The sequence below is a fragment of the Pithys albifrons genome, chromosome Z, assembly GCF_047495875.1.
Source record: "Pithys albifrons albifrons isolate INPA30051 chromosome Z, PitAlb_v1, whole genome shotgun sequence".
Taxonomy (NCBI): Eukaryota; Metazoa; Chordata; class Aves; order Passeriformes; family Thamnophilidae; genus Pithys; species Pithys albifrons.
In genome coordinates, this window is record NC_092497.1 from 72434360 (window position 1) to 72452063 (window position 17704).

At 37.7% G+C, this 17704-nt stretch overlaps 1 protein-coding gene across 4 annotated transcripts in view; it reads right to left on the reverse strand.

The window, feature by feature from the left end:
- Window positions 1-9522: 9522 nt before the first annotated feature.
- PRUNE2 (prune homolog 2 with BCH domain) overlaps window positions 9523-17704 on the reverse strand; it is a 137172-nt gene continuing 128990 nt past the window's right edge. For 2 of the 4 annotated variants that reach the window (XM_071580586.1, XM_071580591.1), the window contains 4 exons: window positions 16885-16920; window positions 16327-16365; window positions 14735-14782; window positions 9523-12533 (listed from right to left, as the gene is read on the reverse strand). In XM_071580586.1, the coding sequence (XP_071436687.1) occupies window positions 12512-12533; window positions 14735-14782; window positions 16327-16365; window positions 16885-16920 (145 nt within the window). In that variant the 3' untranslated portion in view covers window positions 9523-12511. The remainder of the gene's footprint in view (window positions 12534-14734; window positions 14783-16326; window positions 16366-16884; window positions 16921-17704) is intronic. The other 2 variants (XM_071580587.1, XM_071580588.1) reach the window with 2 other exon arrangements.

Consider the following 17704-nt stretch of genomic DNA (forward strand, 5'->3'; position numbering starts at 1 on the left):
AAATGTTTGAGGTTTTATTGCCCCTCCATCAATAGTATATAATGAAAATTAAAGAATGTATGAAGTGAAGCTATTAATCATTATATTTCACTCTACTTATTTAAATATTCTTAATCCCTGTTCACTCAGAGAACATCCATCACATACATCTTGGGCCCTCCACAATATTAAGTACAACACATCTGATTTTGGAAAGTCATGAGCACGAGTTTAGCTAAAATACATGGAATAAAAAATTCTGGAGGGATGGGGACAATAATGATAAGATTATGTTCCTGCCCAAGGTGACAGGCAGCTCATCTTCAGGATTAGGAGGCCACCCCGTAGGACTCAGGAGTGTGTGGGCACATGGGAGGGCAGAAAAGCCTGAGGAAAATACCAAGGAATATTCTCTCATTTCCTGTCACTCTGAAAGGCTATCACACATCTGCTCCTCCATGCATGCCACATAGATAAGTGGCATGACAAAAAGTTTGCTGAACCAGTTGCCAGTATATGGGGTAGGTTCCTTATGACTGTGAGAAATGTAGGCCTAATTTGTGTCAAAAATATAATAAAGTATACTGTATGGCTTGCCAAATCATTCAGTGGGATTCTGGAAGCACTGAATCTGGGTGTTGCAGAATATGCTGTAAAGATTTAGCAGCAGAACAACTATAAGCCAGACATGAACTTAGTTTAACATACAAAAAGGGAGTAAAAGAAGAAAGCCAGTTAATAACCAAGCAGCCTTTTGAAGTAAAATAAATACAGTGCAGCCCAAAGATAATCTGAGATGGAGAAGTAAACCCAATCAAGATAAGGAAGAAACACCTCAAAACAACAGCTGAGACTTAACTAACAAGATTGTCTCTAGTTAAATTTTAAGTTAAGAATGAAACCAAAGAAGATGCCAGCCCCCACAACCATGGAGAAGCAACAGGAAGAATCAGATGAAAGGATCTCAAGATGGAGAAAGAAGAAAATCATTTATTGGAACTGATTAAAAATAAACCTGCCTTGACTATATAAAAAAGGAGCCTGCAAGCTCAAACGGGTGTCACTGATGGAGCGGAGACTCCCAGTGCACCCAGCGCTGCGCTGTTTCCTCTATAGCTTTCATTATTTATAAAATTAAACTACCCTTTATACCAAAATGATTGGTTATTTGGCTGATTGTTTATAACATGACCTTCATGCTTCCCCTCCTGTGGGAAAAAGGAAGATGCTGGAACCAAGATGGCACCTCATGGACTTCAGATCTGGATGTACGGAAATGCAAAGTAACTAAAACAGACAGGCCTTCCAAATATTTTTCCCCCTTCATTTACAAAACCTGCCTAAAATTCACACTAAGAATAAAAAAGAGAAAAACAAAGACAGTAGCAGTGAGGTTTTGTGTTTTCAGATGGTGAATTATCACAGAAATAAAGTTAGAACTAAACCCACTGCATTTTTGCAATATACATAAAGAAATTTAGAGATTTATCCTGTTGAGCATAAAAGTGGTTGTATCTCTGGAACAGCTAACTTAACACCTAGCGCAGCATCAGACAGGGAATAGTTGTAGATGTTTGAATGAAATATAAAAGCTTGAAAGGTGTGGGGTGATAGCCCTGATAAACTCTTGAGTTGAGAGAAATGCCTCAGCCCCAGAACCATTGTCAGAGGACAAAGACTTCCCAGTGGCTTTCCAAAAGTGCTAAAGCCAGACTGATATGATTAACAAAGGGTGGAATGTTATGGAGCTGGCATGGCCCTCCTTTGCGAAATCTGGGAACACAGAGAGCCAAACCTCAGGCCTATGTTATGGTCATCTGTCTATCACCCCAAAACCAACTATTGACTAAAGCCACACAAACCGCCTAAGGAAAAAAATCCACAAAAGTATAAAAGCAATTGGGCACAAGCAAAAACCGGAGAGAAATACCATCGTCTCTGCAAGGGTAGCTGAGAGCAGCTACCCTGTCTCCTCCCACCTCTTCAGACAATGTAGGGGTGAGAAAACCATGTTCTTTCTATACTTTATTTTCCATATCTTATACTTCACTCTCTTACAACACCTATTACATGCTATCTTATATCTTATTACATGCTATCTTATATCTTATACCTGTTATGTTATCCCTTATAAAGGACCTTATACCCTTATAATATGCTTTCACTTCTACTTCACAACTACTTTTACACTAATTTCACTTGGCTATATCTTTATAGGCAGCATATTTATTATTTACTAACTATGTTTTGCTACTTTAATACTAATAACAATAACTTGCCTTCCACCTCGTAACTTACTAGGTATATATCTTACTTTATATTAGTTGTTGTGTTCCTTTATGGTGTGTAGTTATTTTTTTAATATGTGTGTTAATGAGAAACAGCTATATTCTTTCCTTTTGCTTTGTGTTACAGAGAAGGTGGTGTTCAGGTCATTCTGTTGCTCTGTGTTCCTGAGGGGGTTTCTAGATTTGTGGTTTTGGTGGTTGTGTTTCTGGTTAGTAGTTTTCTGTTGTTAGTTGAAGTCTGTCGTGAGGGGGGTACACAGTTGTATTGAAACTTATGTTTGGTGTGTTTGTCTCTGTAGAATGTGTTTTGTGCTGGTTTTTTTCGTTTTTTTGTCATTAATTAAATACAACCACGCATCTAAATGTTATCACCAGCAACATAAAACTGTCACGTACTTGTATTAATAAAAGTTATTTCAGGAGCTGCTGTGGAGAAAGTTCTATTCTTGCTATTAAGTGTGGTACTCACAGCAGAGTGTTGAAGACCCTTTCCAACCCGTGTGCTCTCCATTGTTAGACCGGAGATGTTGGGTTCATAAGACTTTGATTTTCTGGAGTTGCTTATATCTAGTAAGCTCCCTCTGGCTAAAGTGTGGTCCTCACAAGATGACTCGTCCAATCTGCATTCTGTCCAGTGTTATGCAGTATTGGGTTTATACTACAGTATTATGAGGGCACTTACAGCCAGTAACTTCATATTAATGCAGGTGGGACAAGAAATCTTTGCATTTTTGTCTCTCCTCCTTTTCACGTGACAAAAGGAATATAATTTTTTTCTACTCTGGCTTTGCTCATATGTTAATGCATCTATAAATACATGTATATATTTATAAATATAAGCCTGATGCACCATGTCAGATCATATCACATCTGTCCACCTAGATGAGTTGTCACCACTGTCTGTTTCACGGTCAGCTAGTCCAGGGTCTAGTATCTTCAGGTCACTGAAGATACTGAGAAACTTTGTGCTCTCCTGGAAATTCCCACTGCACCACATTCCTTCTTCAAGAGAAGACACATAGAAAATAGGGCTGTTTGAATTAGAAATAAGAAAAAATTAAGCTTTTCATCAACTGTAATTATTTATTTGAAGTTGGCATACAGTTAGGAAGTTTATAAATAGAAAAAGTGCTAGAAAGTAAAAACACCTAGTATGGAGTAGTCGTAGTACACAAAAAACCCAAACAAAACTCCAACTTATCAGGCTAAACAAGCCAGAGGAAAAAAGAGATCATGAGTAAGCAACTGGGGATCCAAAAGAGTAGCTCTTCTGGATTCTGTTCAGCATTCATTAAAAAAGCCCCAGTCCTGCCCTCATCCTACTCTCTTCCCTGAGCTGCTTCTGCTCACAAGAGAAGGGAATGGAGGACCAGCTTTGCAGAAAGTGAAGGAGTTGAAATCACAGTGGAAAATGAGAAAGGTGTTTAGATACTCTCAGAAAGGTGATTCTGAGGGGACTTCACCCTGCTTTGTCCCTGACTGATTTGGCACAGTGGAGTGGGGTTTTCTTCCCCCCAGGACTTGTTAGACCAGGCAAATGAGTTAACAAAATTGGTGACATCATTGTCTATGTGAGTTCATTACACTCACTAGTCTCATACATTTTTACCCACTTCACATTCCAGCAATCGAGAAAGCACTCTGGAGCAGGTACTGAACCTGCCTGACAATGCTCCCATGAACTGAAAATTCTGCTACACCAATAGCATTTAGATCAGTGTGTAGCTAATTGCTGCTCTGTGGAAGGCAGAGCACTTTAAGCTAAAGATGCCCAAATTCACATTTAGGAGGCTAAATTACACTTATTAACAACAGCCTCAGTTTGATACACTGTACTGGTTTGGGATGGTATACAAGTTCATTTTTCTTGTAGTAGTTTGTTTTCAATTTGTGACCAAAAAATGTTGATAGCACACAAATCACAGAATCATAGAATGGCATGGGCTGGAAGGGACCTTAAAGATCATCTAGTTCTAACTCCTCTGCCAAGGACATGGACACCTTCCACTAGACCAGGTTGCTCAGAGCTCCATCCAATCTGGCCTTAAACACTTTCAGGTGTGAAGCATCCACAGCTTCTTAGGCCAACTTGTGGTAGTCTTCTCACAGAGAATAATATTTAAGTTATTGCTGAGCAGCATTTCCACATTGTCAAGAAACTTTCTGCTTCTCACCCCACCCCACCAGCAAGTGGGGTGTGAGTGCACAAAGAATTGGAAAGGGACACAGTCAGGATGGCTGAATCCAACTGACCACAGGGATATCTCAGACCATATAGCATCATAGTCAGCATATAAAGCTGGGGAGAAGAAGGAGGTTCTTCACAGTTTCTTCACAGTTTTTGTCTTCCTAAGTCACTATTAGGTGTGATGGAGCCCTGCTTTCCTGGAGATGGCTGAACACCTACCTGTCTATGGGGAATACTGTATCAATTCCTTGTTTGGATTTGCTTGCTTGTGTAGCTTTTGCTTTATCTATTAAACTGCCCTTATTTCAACTCACATGTTTTCTCATTTTTACTCTTCCAAATCCAGCTGTGGGGAATGAGTGAGCGAAAGGCTGTGATGGTACTCATTTTCCTACAGGGGTTAACCTATAACATCTGTGAGATGAGTAAGAAAAGTAGAAAGCTCCAATGGGAGTTGTGAATGTGAGACAATTCTCACAGGTACTGTGTGTCACAGCCTGACTGACAAAATAGATTCCAAATACCCAGTTACTGAAAACTGTATATGTTATTTGAAGGGAAAATTTTCCAAAGAAAATTGTTTCCACAGAAAGTAGCAGCAGCCAGGATCTATGAATCTTTCCTCCTGGGAGTACAATGGCCATCTGGATAGTGTAACTTCACTCATGGACAATGTTTTGGGAATCATGTGTTCAGCAAGCATGATCATATCAGTGGTGGAATTCCACCAAACCCAACACTTCTAGTTAGAGTATTAGAGTAGCTTTAATGGATTAGCAACGTTTTGCTAATTTTGTTGCTTAATCCCCAAATCTGCATCATACTGGTTTTCTTTCCTCCAGTCTCCTTCTTCCAGTGGTAATGCAGTAGAAAGTGAGGCAATGGATAACTTGAGATCTTTTAATTGCTGTATACATCTATGCCATTGTATACCACCAAGACACCTTCAGGGGATGGCAGGTTCTCCACTGAACACTGCTGTTGACCTACTAAGTGGCACAGGAATTCTCTTCTGAGGTAATTAGTTTTGGGGGTTTTGTTTGTTGTTTTTTGAATTTTCAACATTGCATTTCTGGTCTGTGTTTATCCTCTTTGGTACTGTTCATGTCCTATTCTGTCATTTCTCTCCTACATCTATTGTTCACTATGAAACACTTTGTTCTATATGGTCGTCTATTATATCTTGCTCTTTCCTGTCTATATTTAATTAATTTCCTTATTTATACTCATGTGATGTCTTCTGACAGAGGCTTATTCTGTGCAAGTCACTGAGAAATGTGTAAAATTTAATTTTCTAAATCATGCAACATTTCCCATTCTTTCAGCTTTCTCTTACGTGATACCTACACAAGGGCTGAGAGGTTTTCATTCTACACTGAGTGAAAAGCAGATCAAGCCACTTAACTCCAGGGAATCCATCATTTCTTTAAGTTAGGGGAAAAAAAGAACAGTTGGAACAGAGCACACTTGTGCTTCTTTTAAGTAAAGGCTCCAGGCAAGCAGGTCTGCTGTGTTTCAGATTTCCCCAAGGAGAATCAGAATTTCAGAGAAGGTTGGAGCCTCAAGCATAAGGATGCCTGTAACCTTACTTTCCCCCAGGCACTGGTCATTTACCTGACCTGTCCTTTTTCCCCCTAGTTTTTCTTTTCCTGACTGATCGTTTTAGTTGTGTTCCTTATCTTTTTTTTTTTCACATCATAAACTCCAAATCTCACGTTATGCTCTGTGTTCTTTAGTCTGACTGTTTGATGTAATGTTACTCACACTTCAAAGGGATGAAGACAAAGATGAAGTTTTAACAGTCTTGATGGCTTAACACTGTCCTAGAAACCCAGCACTTCATTTTCTGAGTCACTCCTTCATGGAGGGAGTCTGCTTTACATACCAGGCCTCAGGGAGAAGTGTGGGAGAATGCTTGACCTATGCAGAATGGAAAGACTACTACAAGAGGTGGATCTACAAGGATGAAAGGTCAATGAAACTACCAGAGGCAGACACTCAATGAGAATGGGATCTAGAACTTGGAAGTAACATTATGGACTTGCCTACAAGTGCTGTTTAAATTATAACATTGTACAGTGTTAAGAGTTTTAATGTACCCCCCCCCCCCCCCCGTTTGTAAAATTGCTTTCTTGTTTTTTCCCCTTAGCCATTCTGTCCATGTTGTCTTTTTTCCATAATCCCTTAGGGCTCCTTTCCTTCCTTTAGTCCAGACCCTATTATGATTGGTTGTTTGACTGTTGTTTCCCCAGTGGCTCCCCTGTTACCCTAGTAATTTACTCCACCCCTAGTTCTGCCCAATCCCAGTCTAGCTACCACCCCTTATCCAGAACCTTCCTCACCCTACTCTATAAAAATTCAGTGCTCTCTTAGTAAACTGCTTTTATGCCTCTTCATTTGTGTTAAGAGTTTCCTTACAACTGGGGAAGTGTGCATAGGAGCCACTCAAATGGTCAAACACAGTCAGAGAAGCATGGCAAGTATTCTGTGGATTGTTTTCCTCCCTTTGCTGGAGGCTGCTTTTCATAATAGAGAGGCAAGCAGATATGGTTTTAACTAAACTGATTCTATTTCAGTTGTGATTTGGCTAAACAGATAATGCTGGGAGGTGACATTACACCCTTTATTCTTCACCTAAAATAAAGAAAGAAATTGAATTCCTTTGAACAGTGTGGCTTGACAATCCAATATTTTTCTAACAGACTAGACACTGTATGAGAGACAGTACACTTTTTTTTTTGGCAGCAGCATTCAATACGAAGTTATTAGCTATAAGTGCCCTCAGAATACTGAAGTAGTGTAAACCCAATACTGCCTGCCTAGCACTGGACAGAATACAGACTGGACGAGTCATCAACACTCTTGTGAGGACCACAGAGGTCACAGCTGGTCACCTCAAACACAAAAGAAACCTCAGTCTCTGGAGTCAACATTTAATCCCAAAATTGTTCACAAGTTACTAGCTAGTGTTAGGACAGACACATGGGTCTACTGGTCTGTCCCTCAAGCCATTTAAAAATAATTCAGAAATAGTGCTGCACTGCATTCTAATTACTTGTTCGTGATACAGAAATATTGACTTCAAATGCCATTTCTTCTAACTTTGTAATCCAAATATGGAGCACTATAGTTATAACACAGTATGGTGCATTCTCATGCCTAACTTATTTCTCGATGTAAGACAAAAACTTCAGTCTTCTGAAGCCAACAAAGACCTTGCTAATAATGCTAATTTATGCATGCTTTAGCACATGAAATCGATTTTTTCTAAAAATAGTATTACCTTCTTTAAAAAAAAAAAATTGTATTTTTTGCCTTCTGATTCCCATCTTACCTAAAAGATTTTCCATTGGAAAATTACACTAGATTTTTCCTAATGGAAAAAAATTAAGGGGATTACACGTACACTTGTACAATCAGTCATGTGTGTTTTCCCTTAACAATAATAACTGCTACTGGAACAACCAGCACAGATAGAGCAAAAAATCCTGTAGAAGTCTACACGTTTAAATGTACTATTATATACTATAAGCCTTGAGAGATTTTCTGCCTTACTTTCACAAAGCTTTGCTTAACAGGGTTATCTTAAGGCCAGGAAAGCAACAAGGAATAAAAAAGGGGTGGCAGGCTCAGGCTGCAGTTCCTTTCTGGTTCTCAAATTTGGCAGAGCTCAGTCCAGTCAACTCCATTGCTCCTGCTGAATGGACAAACCTAGAGTGTCACTAGAAGGACTGTTGAAATAAACTCTGGGCAAGCAGTGACCACTTCTTAAGTGGGTGGAATTACTAGAAAAATAACTGTAAGAACCAAACACATGAGTTTTAAAGAGGCTTCAGTACCTTTGAAAAGTAAGTTTTTCAAAGTAGTTTGTATTCTGTAGCAGTTGACCATTTGTCAAAGCAGATTAGAGAACTGTAAACCAAAACAGCAGAAACAGAACAACCAAAATTTTAACTTCACAGTGCTATTCTTTAGTCTTCACCTGAGTATAGATAGGTAATTGTCACCACCTGCCTGCGCGGCAGCTGTATTTTGGAATGGGAACAGGGTGCTAGAGAGGCTGCATGACTGGAGAAAAGGGATAATGAATGAGATGTAGAACTGCAAATCTCCTGATGCTTGCTCTGTTGGCTTCTTCTGTGCCAGGTAATACAGGGATGCTCCTCTTGTTTCTAGAAATAACTAAGGATAGCTGCACAGCTAACACAATCTGTGACCTGTCTTTCATTCCCAATAGTGGTACTAGTAGGAAATTCAATGACACTTCTAACACTCAAATTGATAATTTGGTAAGTATCTGATAAATCTTCAAACATATCAAAAGTCAAAGAGCATATTTCAAGCACAAAAATTTGTTTAATCCAACTTCTTCAACTTTGCAATGTAAGGGCTAGGAGCATTCACAGAGTGGCTTCCAGGTGGGTGGTGAAAAGTAAGCCACAAGTTATCCCCTTTTAAGCTTGTATTTGGTGCCTCGTTGGCCAATGCTCCAGGATAGCTGTCCAGACATTAGCCAGGTTTACTTGACGAAGTGGCAGTATAAATTGACCCACTAGAAACAGACTTAGATTGGGATGTGAGTGGGCACGTGGTAGGCAGGTACTGAGAGGACTCAATGTCCACCAACTCTCCTTCCTTCACTGCAATCAATAATGTTGTTAATCTGCTCAGAGTGATTTCACAGCCAGTCTCTATCTGCCCTGCAGCTTCTGTTTTCTGCCTACTATATGAGATGGACTGAAACTACTGTGCATTTGATCTTTGCATTACAGCATGGACACAAAATAGAAAGCAATGGAAAGAGCTCCTTCTGCTTCCTTTCAGGAAAATTATTTCTAGTATCAGCAAAGTAAGTATTTCAGTACATGGAGATAGAGACTAACATCATGAGACACAAAATTGACTCAGTTTCAATTTTTGGAAGGGCAGGAAGGAAATGAAAAGTAAGAGAATATTTGTAACTATGTAAAGAATGGTGATTTGAAACAATCAGGTGTTTCTACATACCCAAGGAATAAAAAATCCCCCAACTTTCAGGCTGAAAGAAAATACTTCCAGTGGTGGGTTGCAGTTCTTTATTTCTGATTCGTAAGTATATATATATCTCAATACAATGATATTAGATATCCTTTTATTGCTTAATCTATAACTTAAGTCAGCATAGGTATTTAAAAAAAAAGCAACTATTAATTTATATTTGATTGGAGCACTCTGATACACAGTAGAAAAAAATCCATATACAAAAGCTTTTATCTGTGCAATTATATATACTATATTCCTCTTTCAACAAACTACTGATTTAATAATATTGATACATTATTGTTAGTATAATATAGAATTACAGTATCATAACATTAAAAAATCTTCAAAATATACTAATAAGTAATGATAATCACGCCTTGATCTTGCAATCATTTTTGAACCATCACATTGATGCCCCATTTTGTTTTAATGTGATATTTGGCTTAAACAAATTCCTTCCATCTCAGGCTGACACTATTAGTCCACCCACGGTAATCATGTTAATTCATGTATAGCTTTGCTGTTTAGTAATTTCACATAAAGCCTTTAGAATTAAATTCCACTCCAAACTGACATCCACCACTAAAATCACAAATCTCTTACACCCACTTATGTCTCAGACAGTGAGTAAAGATTTGTGCTGAAGCTCTGCTTTGTGGTGAACTTCTCTTTTAGCAAGATTCTCTCACAGCATAACACAAGGCATCTGTCTCACTCTAGGTGGCTTAAACTACAGGTCTACAAAAGATGCAATTTCATGCTACTAAATGCTTTTAATAGTTTAGATCTTGGTCAAGCTTATTTAGCATCAAATATTACAAATATTAACCTGTACATAAAACATTATCCCCAATATACTAAGTGACAGCACTCTTATAAGGCAGACACAAGCCAGGATTCAAACATCTGAGAAAAGGTGGAAACTACCAGATTCTAATTTAGGCCAAGGTTATAGAGCAGCAACAGTGGTCGGCAGGATTAAGTCCCTTTTCTGTGACAATTAACAGGAACTGACAGAAAGATGCAATACAGCAGACTAGCAAACATGACAGAGATACCATGCACCACCAGTCAGTACAGAGCAAGGACTGAAGAGTGGCACATGTTTCAGTTTTTATGCTGGCCAACAAGAAAGCATTCCTTTGCCTTTCTGACAAATTTGTCAATTTTCATTGCAGTAGCTTAACAGCTGTGCACTTAATGAAAGGTGCTTGCTTCTTTGATTGCAGACTATCTTCTAAATACAAGATAGAAACGACCAGTGGTGGAAATGGGCAAACCACAGAACAAAACCCTCAAACTTTTAAATAAAAGGCAAAACACATTTTCACTTTCAGTTTAGATCCTACTGAAAAATCAAGGCTCATGCTTTAACTTTATTCTCCAAGAAAACTTCCACTTGTTATCTCTTTCATTAATAATTCTGGACTCAAAGCAGGATGGAGTTAGAGCACACTTAAAAGGTGCAATTTATCTTGAGTTGCTGTGTCCAAGGACATACAGGCAAAGTAGAGAATCCACAGATGTAATTCTAGTGTATATGAAAATCATGTGAAGAAAAGAATAATATGTCAGAGAGTATGTAATACTATTATTTCCATTAGGACTTCCCAAAAGGCAGGTGAGTCAGTGGGTTTGGAAAGTGTATGCATGTGTTCATTAGAGAAGAGAAAGCATTAGTCATATTCTTGCCTCTTGTCTTGTTAAAGCAGACAAACAGAATTAACTTGATAAATAATTTGCAATCTCCTGTAAAAGCATGGTCTGTGAAATTGCAGCTATTTTCCAGTAAATATGAAGACTTACTATATTGTCTTTTGTGCCAGTACACAGGACAGCAGCAAACAAGAAATACTTAGGGTTTTTTTCTTTTCTGTGCTTTTACTGCTGTGGTCTGTGATGCAAACAATAAACCGCATCACAAGACTTATTTTTTATGTAATAGAAACACTTTCAACAATACCTACTCCTAACAAACTACTGTGACTCACAACTGTTGATTTCCACATTTAACTTGCGGCTGTTAGTAGAAAATATTATTTGATTCATATTCATAGCATTAATAGCCTTTGCAATTAAAGACAGAATGCCATTTGAAGACTCAGAACTTCAAAAAAAGGTCTGGAGAAAGCAGATTTAGAAAACAATGACAAAGTAATGCTCCAAGAATTTTAGAATATATGACCATCATTTGCAGGATTAGTTGCTTCTAGCCAACCTATCTCTAAAATACTAAAATACTAAAAAAAATTATTACAGCAAAATTAATTTAAGTTACTCAGTCATCCTCTGGGAAGTCTGATGACTATTTATTAGATTTTAGTATATCATTCTTTCTCTGAATGAATAGAAAAAAAAGTCATTAGGGTTAAATGAAGATGAAAAGGCTTTTCCGACAACAAGAAAACAAAGTGATAGATGCATGAATGCTTTGAGTTGGAAGAGGCCTTAGAAATCACCTAGTTCCAAAACTCTTGCATTGGGCAGGGACACCTTTAGCTAGAGCAAGTCGCTCAAAGTCCTATCCAACCTAACCTATCAAATTCAAGAAATTCCTCCTTCATTTCTAGAATTATTTTTAAGCAATACAGCTGCTGCTGCGCTGTGACACAAGCAAACTAATATTTACTGTAACAAGAACTATTCTGTTCAGCTAAGCATAAACATTAATATGCTGAAGACAAAAATTAAAAAATCCCCATCCTCATTGACTGGTTCATGAGGCATATTGTTGGTAAAATGGTATCCTTTGAAACAGAAATTGCACACACAGAGAGAAATCACTGTTCAGTAATATAGCTTTCCTAAAGAAAACTGTTTCTGAAAACAACACAAGTAACCAGGCCCCAAAATTTTGCTGTTTCCATGGTAGTTAGACTGGCCCTTTTGGTCTTCTTTAATTGCTGAATGACGTGGAAAAATTATAAACCAAACACAGTTGACCAAATCACTTATTGTACAGCTTGGTCCTCAGAGTCTGGGTGATGAAAATCCAAGTGAACCCTCTTCTTCAAATGCCTGGCAAGGATGATTTTTATTTCAAGGTCATGTCTATGCTGTTTATTAAAGACAAAATGACAAAGAACAACAAGAAAAATTAATCAGTGCTATGAAGCATGTGGCTAGTCTTTTTATCAATCCTGAGCTCCCACAAAGTGTTGAGTATCCTCACCTCTCATTGATTTCAATGCAGTGGTGTTCAAAAATATACATACATCCTATCTACCACTTATGAAAGTACACACCTTAATAACTTCCATTACTGTTTTATGGAAATTAGTAACTACTTTTCCAGCAATTCCAATCTGAAGTAGTCATCAGATGTGGGAAGATCCAATGGTAGAATGACACAAGTATGGCAAGATATGTGTGTCCCTTAAAATGTTTCTAAGAGTACAATTTTGCTATTTAGTGCAAAGCACCTGTCATCAAATAGTTTAGAAATATTCTTTAGAGTAAAAAGTTGTCATTGTAAATGTTGCCTCAAGATGCAATTTTCTTTAAAGAATATGTAACTATTTAAAGTTTTCAAAATATTTATGAACTGTTACAGACAGCATAAAGTTCTTTTACTGTGAATTATTTTATAGTTTGTATTTTTTAAAGCCATGAGGAAGTGTAAGGAGTTGAACAAAACAGAACACAAGGGAGCATGACAAAAGACAAAAGCCTTTGGAATGGGATAAAAAAGACAACAAAAGCAAACTAAGAGCTGGGTAGACTCCAGAATCATTCCAGCAGAAAGCATGCAGAAAAAAAGTCTGTGTAAAGCTGCTGTTCTCAGTATGGAGAGATTTACATGGGAAATCTTATTTCCTGAATAAATGACACAAGAAGTGAGGGATATGATCACAGGAAAATTATTGCCACTTCTGAAGACAGATTCATATTTATGCAGAGAAAATAAATAGCAAGAATTAAAATTAATTTGACCTCAAGTGTTTTATTTAAGATAAATATAAATTCTTTTCTCATATTGCTTTCTGCTGATCAGCTTATTTTTGAGGAAAAAGCAAAACTGCTCAAGCCACAAAAAGATAAAAATCGTAAGAAAATAGTCTTTAACATGCTATTTTCTGTTCTTATATTTTGAAAAACAGTCCTCATATTGATTCATTGCAGAGTTAAATGGTATCTGAGAAGAAAAACAAAAGCTTAGAGATACAAAGTTAACTGCTCCAGGAATCAGGAATTTGGCTTATGGTTCTAAGATATGTATCAGATATGATGAGAACTTACTAGAGTACTGCTATTAAAAAAAAAAAAAAAGTGAAAACCAAAGCTCCATTTTATTTATGCATCTGTTTACTACAAGTACTTCTAATTGTTTGCCTGTTTCCCAATACTCATGTTATTGAGGGAATCTTTTACTGAGGAGTCAGGTTTGCTATATGATATTTGCTGAACAATATGCCAGTGTGAGCCACTAGTGTATTTCTACACCAGCCAGATGCCTAGGGCCAGCAAAATCCTCAGCTACTCCTCCCCTGTACACTCTGGCCAGGAATATACTCTCTGCTGCAATGTCTGGTTCTCCTGACATGCTGTTCTAGCAGTGAACTGTTAGTGCTTGTGTGACACACTACAGCTATGAACACTCTCACTGATGAACAGTAAGAGCAGTAGGGGTTTTTCCCTTTTCATGTTTCAATTATGCTATCAGACAGAGGAACAGTCTAGCAGAGGACTGACACATTCCTGTTTCTAAGGATGCCAGATTTGAAAGGAAAAGATGAAAAGATGCTTGAGGTTTAATCAGGAAAATAACCATGAAAGAATCAGAGAAGCAGAAAAGAAAAGAGAAGGCAGATGATGAGAGCAAGGTCCGAAATCAAAATAAAATACAAGACTTTAATATCTGAATGAATGGCAAGTTTTCTACTTTTAATTGAGCATAATGTGTGGGACCATCTCTGATCATGCTTCCCTTTTTCTGCTTTTTACATAACTTCACCTGAATATCCTCAGGCTAAGTATCTGTCTCTGCTTGAAAATGGTCAAGGACACTTCAAACACATTCAAAATGCAATACAAATAGCATAAATCTTCAGTTTATAACACATATCTAAATTATATAAAATATAAATATAATAGAACTTCAGTACTTTTTCTGCTTGCATATGTTGTTCCTGAATATTACCATAAAAGTATTTAGGTCTTCAAAAAGCTTTCTGGAGTCTACCCAGCCTCAGTTCCTAGCAGCATGGTTGTAAAATAATGTTTAAACGTAATGACAGTATGAGGCATAAATTCTTACTCCTGCTCCACTGAAGTAATTTCTGGATCATTTGAGAGGCAGCGAGTTCTGGACATAAGGAAAAAGAGGAGTAAGCATTTCTTCTGTGTTTATTTCTTTCTTTTTTTTAAATATGGCATCGAATTTGGGGATGTAATAACTAACTGTAGTGAGTATCTTTGACAGCTCAACACACAAATGTTGTTGCTAGGAATGTTGTGATCTTAGTGCCCTCAAACACACATTAGTTTGAGTAATAATTTTTAAGCAATTTTTTTAAGCTGGGGAAGGGAAATGCACTACAGTGACTTCATACATCCAACAGTACCAACAATCAGTTAAGCCTCATATGAATATTTCCTTCCCCTTTCACTTGCTGCAGCCTCTATAATTTTAAATGGAGTTAAGAAGAAAACAGCTTTCTTCCACAAGTTTTTATTGGCACATATACAATGCATTTGAAAAACAAGTACATTTGAAAATGTTTGAATAGAAGGGATAGAAGTTGCATTTCAAGGATGGGTGGGCCTCTAACAAAATATTCAGGTGATATCAGATAACTACTTAAGTGAATGTATTCTTTCTGAGGCAGTGTAACTGCTAGAATCAAAAAGCAGTGGCCAGTGTTTTGGATATTTCTCTGCAGTTGTTTTAAAAACCAATCTCATGAGAACTGGTGGAGAATGTGTATTGCAAAAGAAGAAACTGTAGGAAAAATACAGCAAAGAAAAAGCTGTAAGATGAAAATCCTGAACTGCATAAGATGAGGGAAGGATACTGAAAAGAAACTCCAAAACTCAAAATCTTTGATTACAAAAACCAGAAGGGAGAATGTTATACTAGAATCAAAAGACATAGACTCCTTCTCCAGAATTTTTTCTACAATGCACACATGAAGAAAGTGCACTGGATGCGTTTTAAGTTTTACTTAAGGAGCCAATACTTTCTAGTTAAGGATTTCTTTGGTACTTTATACCATACTGCCTCAGTGATTTAAAGTCAGAGTTGTGAGTTAAAACTATCTGATCATTACCTGACACTGATTTATTAAATGACCATATATGATAAAATATTATTATCAAATTTTAATTCCCTGACCTATCTGGCCAATTCTGGAAAAAATGGAGAATTTTTGTACCTACCTTAACTGAGAATGAGGTACAAGAGGCTAGCCCTAATTTAGTAAATTATAAATCAAACAAGCAGACACCAAAAAACAATTCCCACCCCCCGAAACCCCCAAACAAACAAAAACCTACTTTTTAAAAACTGCATGAGTTATCTGACACAAGAGATGAAGTGCAGAAAATGTTTATTAAACCATTTTAATAAATAAGTGATTTCAGTCATCCCCATGAGTACAGAAACAATTATCAAAAACCAGTAAAGAAGTTTTTTATGGTGTTCAGGGTGTGATTATTTCTTATCAAGACCCAGGAGTACAGAGGCTGCTTTTAGTGAGAGGGGAAGTCAATTCACAAACCTGGCAACTTACACAGTAATTGAAACTACGAGCTGATTGTTGTACCAAACACACAGTATACTACTGCATTCCAACCATTCCTGTGAAAAAAGTAAATACAATGCCAGCATCCAGCAGAAAGCTATCTTACTTAGCTGTTTCTGAAGCTTCCCTCAGCTCTTCATCCAGTCTGCATGAGTAAAAGTTATTGATGTAAAGAAACAGAGAAGCAAGCAGAGCATAAGAGAGAAGCAGAGCAATAGCAGAGCAAAGAACGAATACAATACATGCTTCTAAAATAGGAAGCCCATATGACTTAGGGCACACTGACACTAAAGCTCTTCAGTTCAGTATGATACCATTTATCCCTGTGCTCAATTAAATTTTTTAACTCTTATTTAGCTCATTTGGAGTCAAACACAGAAGCAGCAGGGGTCTGAGGCATGCCCAGTGAATAGAGCTGGAAGCACTCAGTTGCTCTATCAGATAATATTAAACTAGCTGCAGCCTGGGCCAAGTCAAGGACATTTATGGTTCACTGAGTTTTATTTGCAAGGGAGGCTGATCTCAACAGCTTGAAGGGTAAGTAAGATTCCACATCAATGCAAGTCCTCTCTCGTTCAGCTGTTGAGGTCGCCTGCAGGTGAAAGGCTGTCACACAGATTCACTCCATTATGAGCAGCAGCAGAGGCAAGAAAGCAAGTTTTACCTCATTCGTCTCTTAATACACTTATCTTCATCATACCTTACAAGATAAGAGTGGATGAAGGAAGAGAAAAGATGTAACAGTTCATATGGTACAGCATATTGTATCCCACCTTAGTCAAAACTACCGAACAACCACATAATCCAAAACCTGGCATAACCCTATATACTTTTTACAGGTGGGATTCCTCTTGAGCACAGGGGGTATATTTTTCTTGCCAAGGGAGCAATTATGAAGCCAAAAGATGAATCATAATTTTCTACAGTAATTTCTCTCAATTTGCATCAGAAGTGAAGCTATCAGCTGAACACTGCTCTCCTCCCTGTGGTATGAGGATAACCACTCACAAGTGTCTTGAATGCACACAGGCCCTAAATCTTGTAATCACATGTTGAAAATGCTTGCCACCAGTGGGCACAATTGTCACCTTTGAAGTTCTATCTTTTTCCACAAAATCATGATCTCTCATCTGGCTGCTGCTGACATGAGGTAGGCAATTCCCTAAAACTTCTTAAGTTTTAAGTAGTAAAGTTTATTTGGTACTGGTGCTGTGATTGTTTCACCTTTGGTCTGAGAGGTGAACAGACTTTCCAAACACTTTTCAGTCCACAGGGACGTAAAACTGTGTATATTGCCACAATAAGGAACACAGCAAAGGAACAGAAATTCAGAGTATCATGTTAAGGCTTCTATCTCAGGGAATGGTAAGAAATTAAAAATGTTAGAGGAATAAAAAGAGGGAGGGACTGAGGGAAGGAGGGACGGAGGGAGGAAGGAGGGGATGAAGGGAAGAAGGAAGTAGGATGAAAAATCATTAGGGATG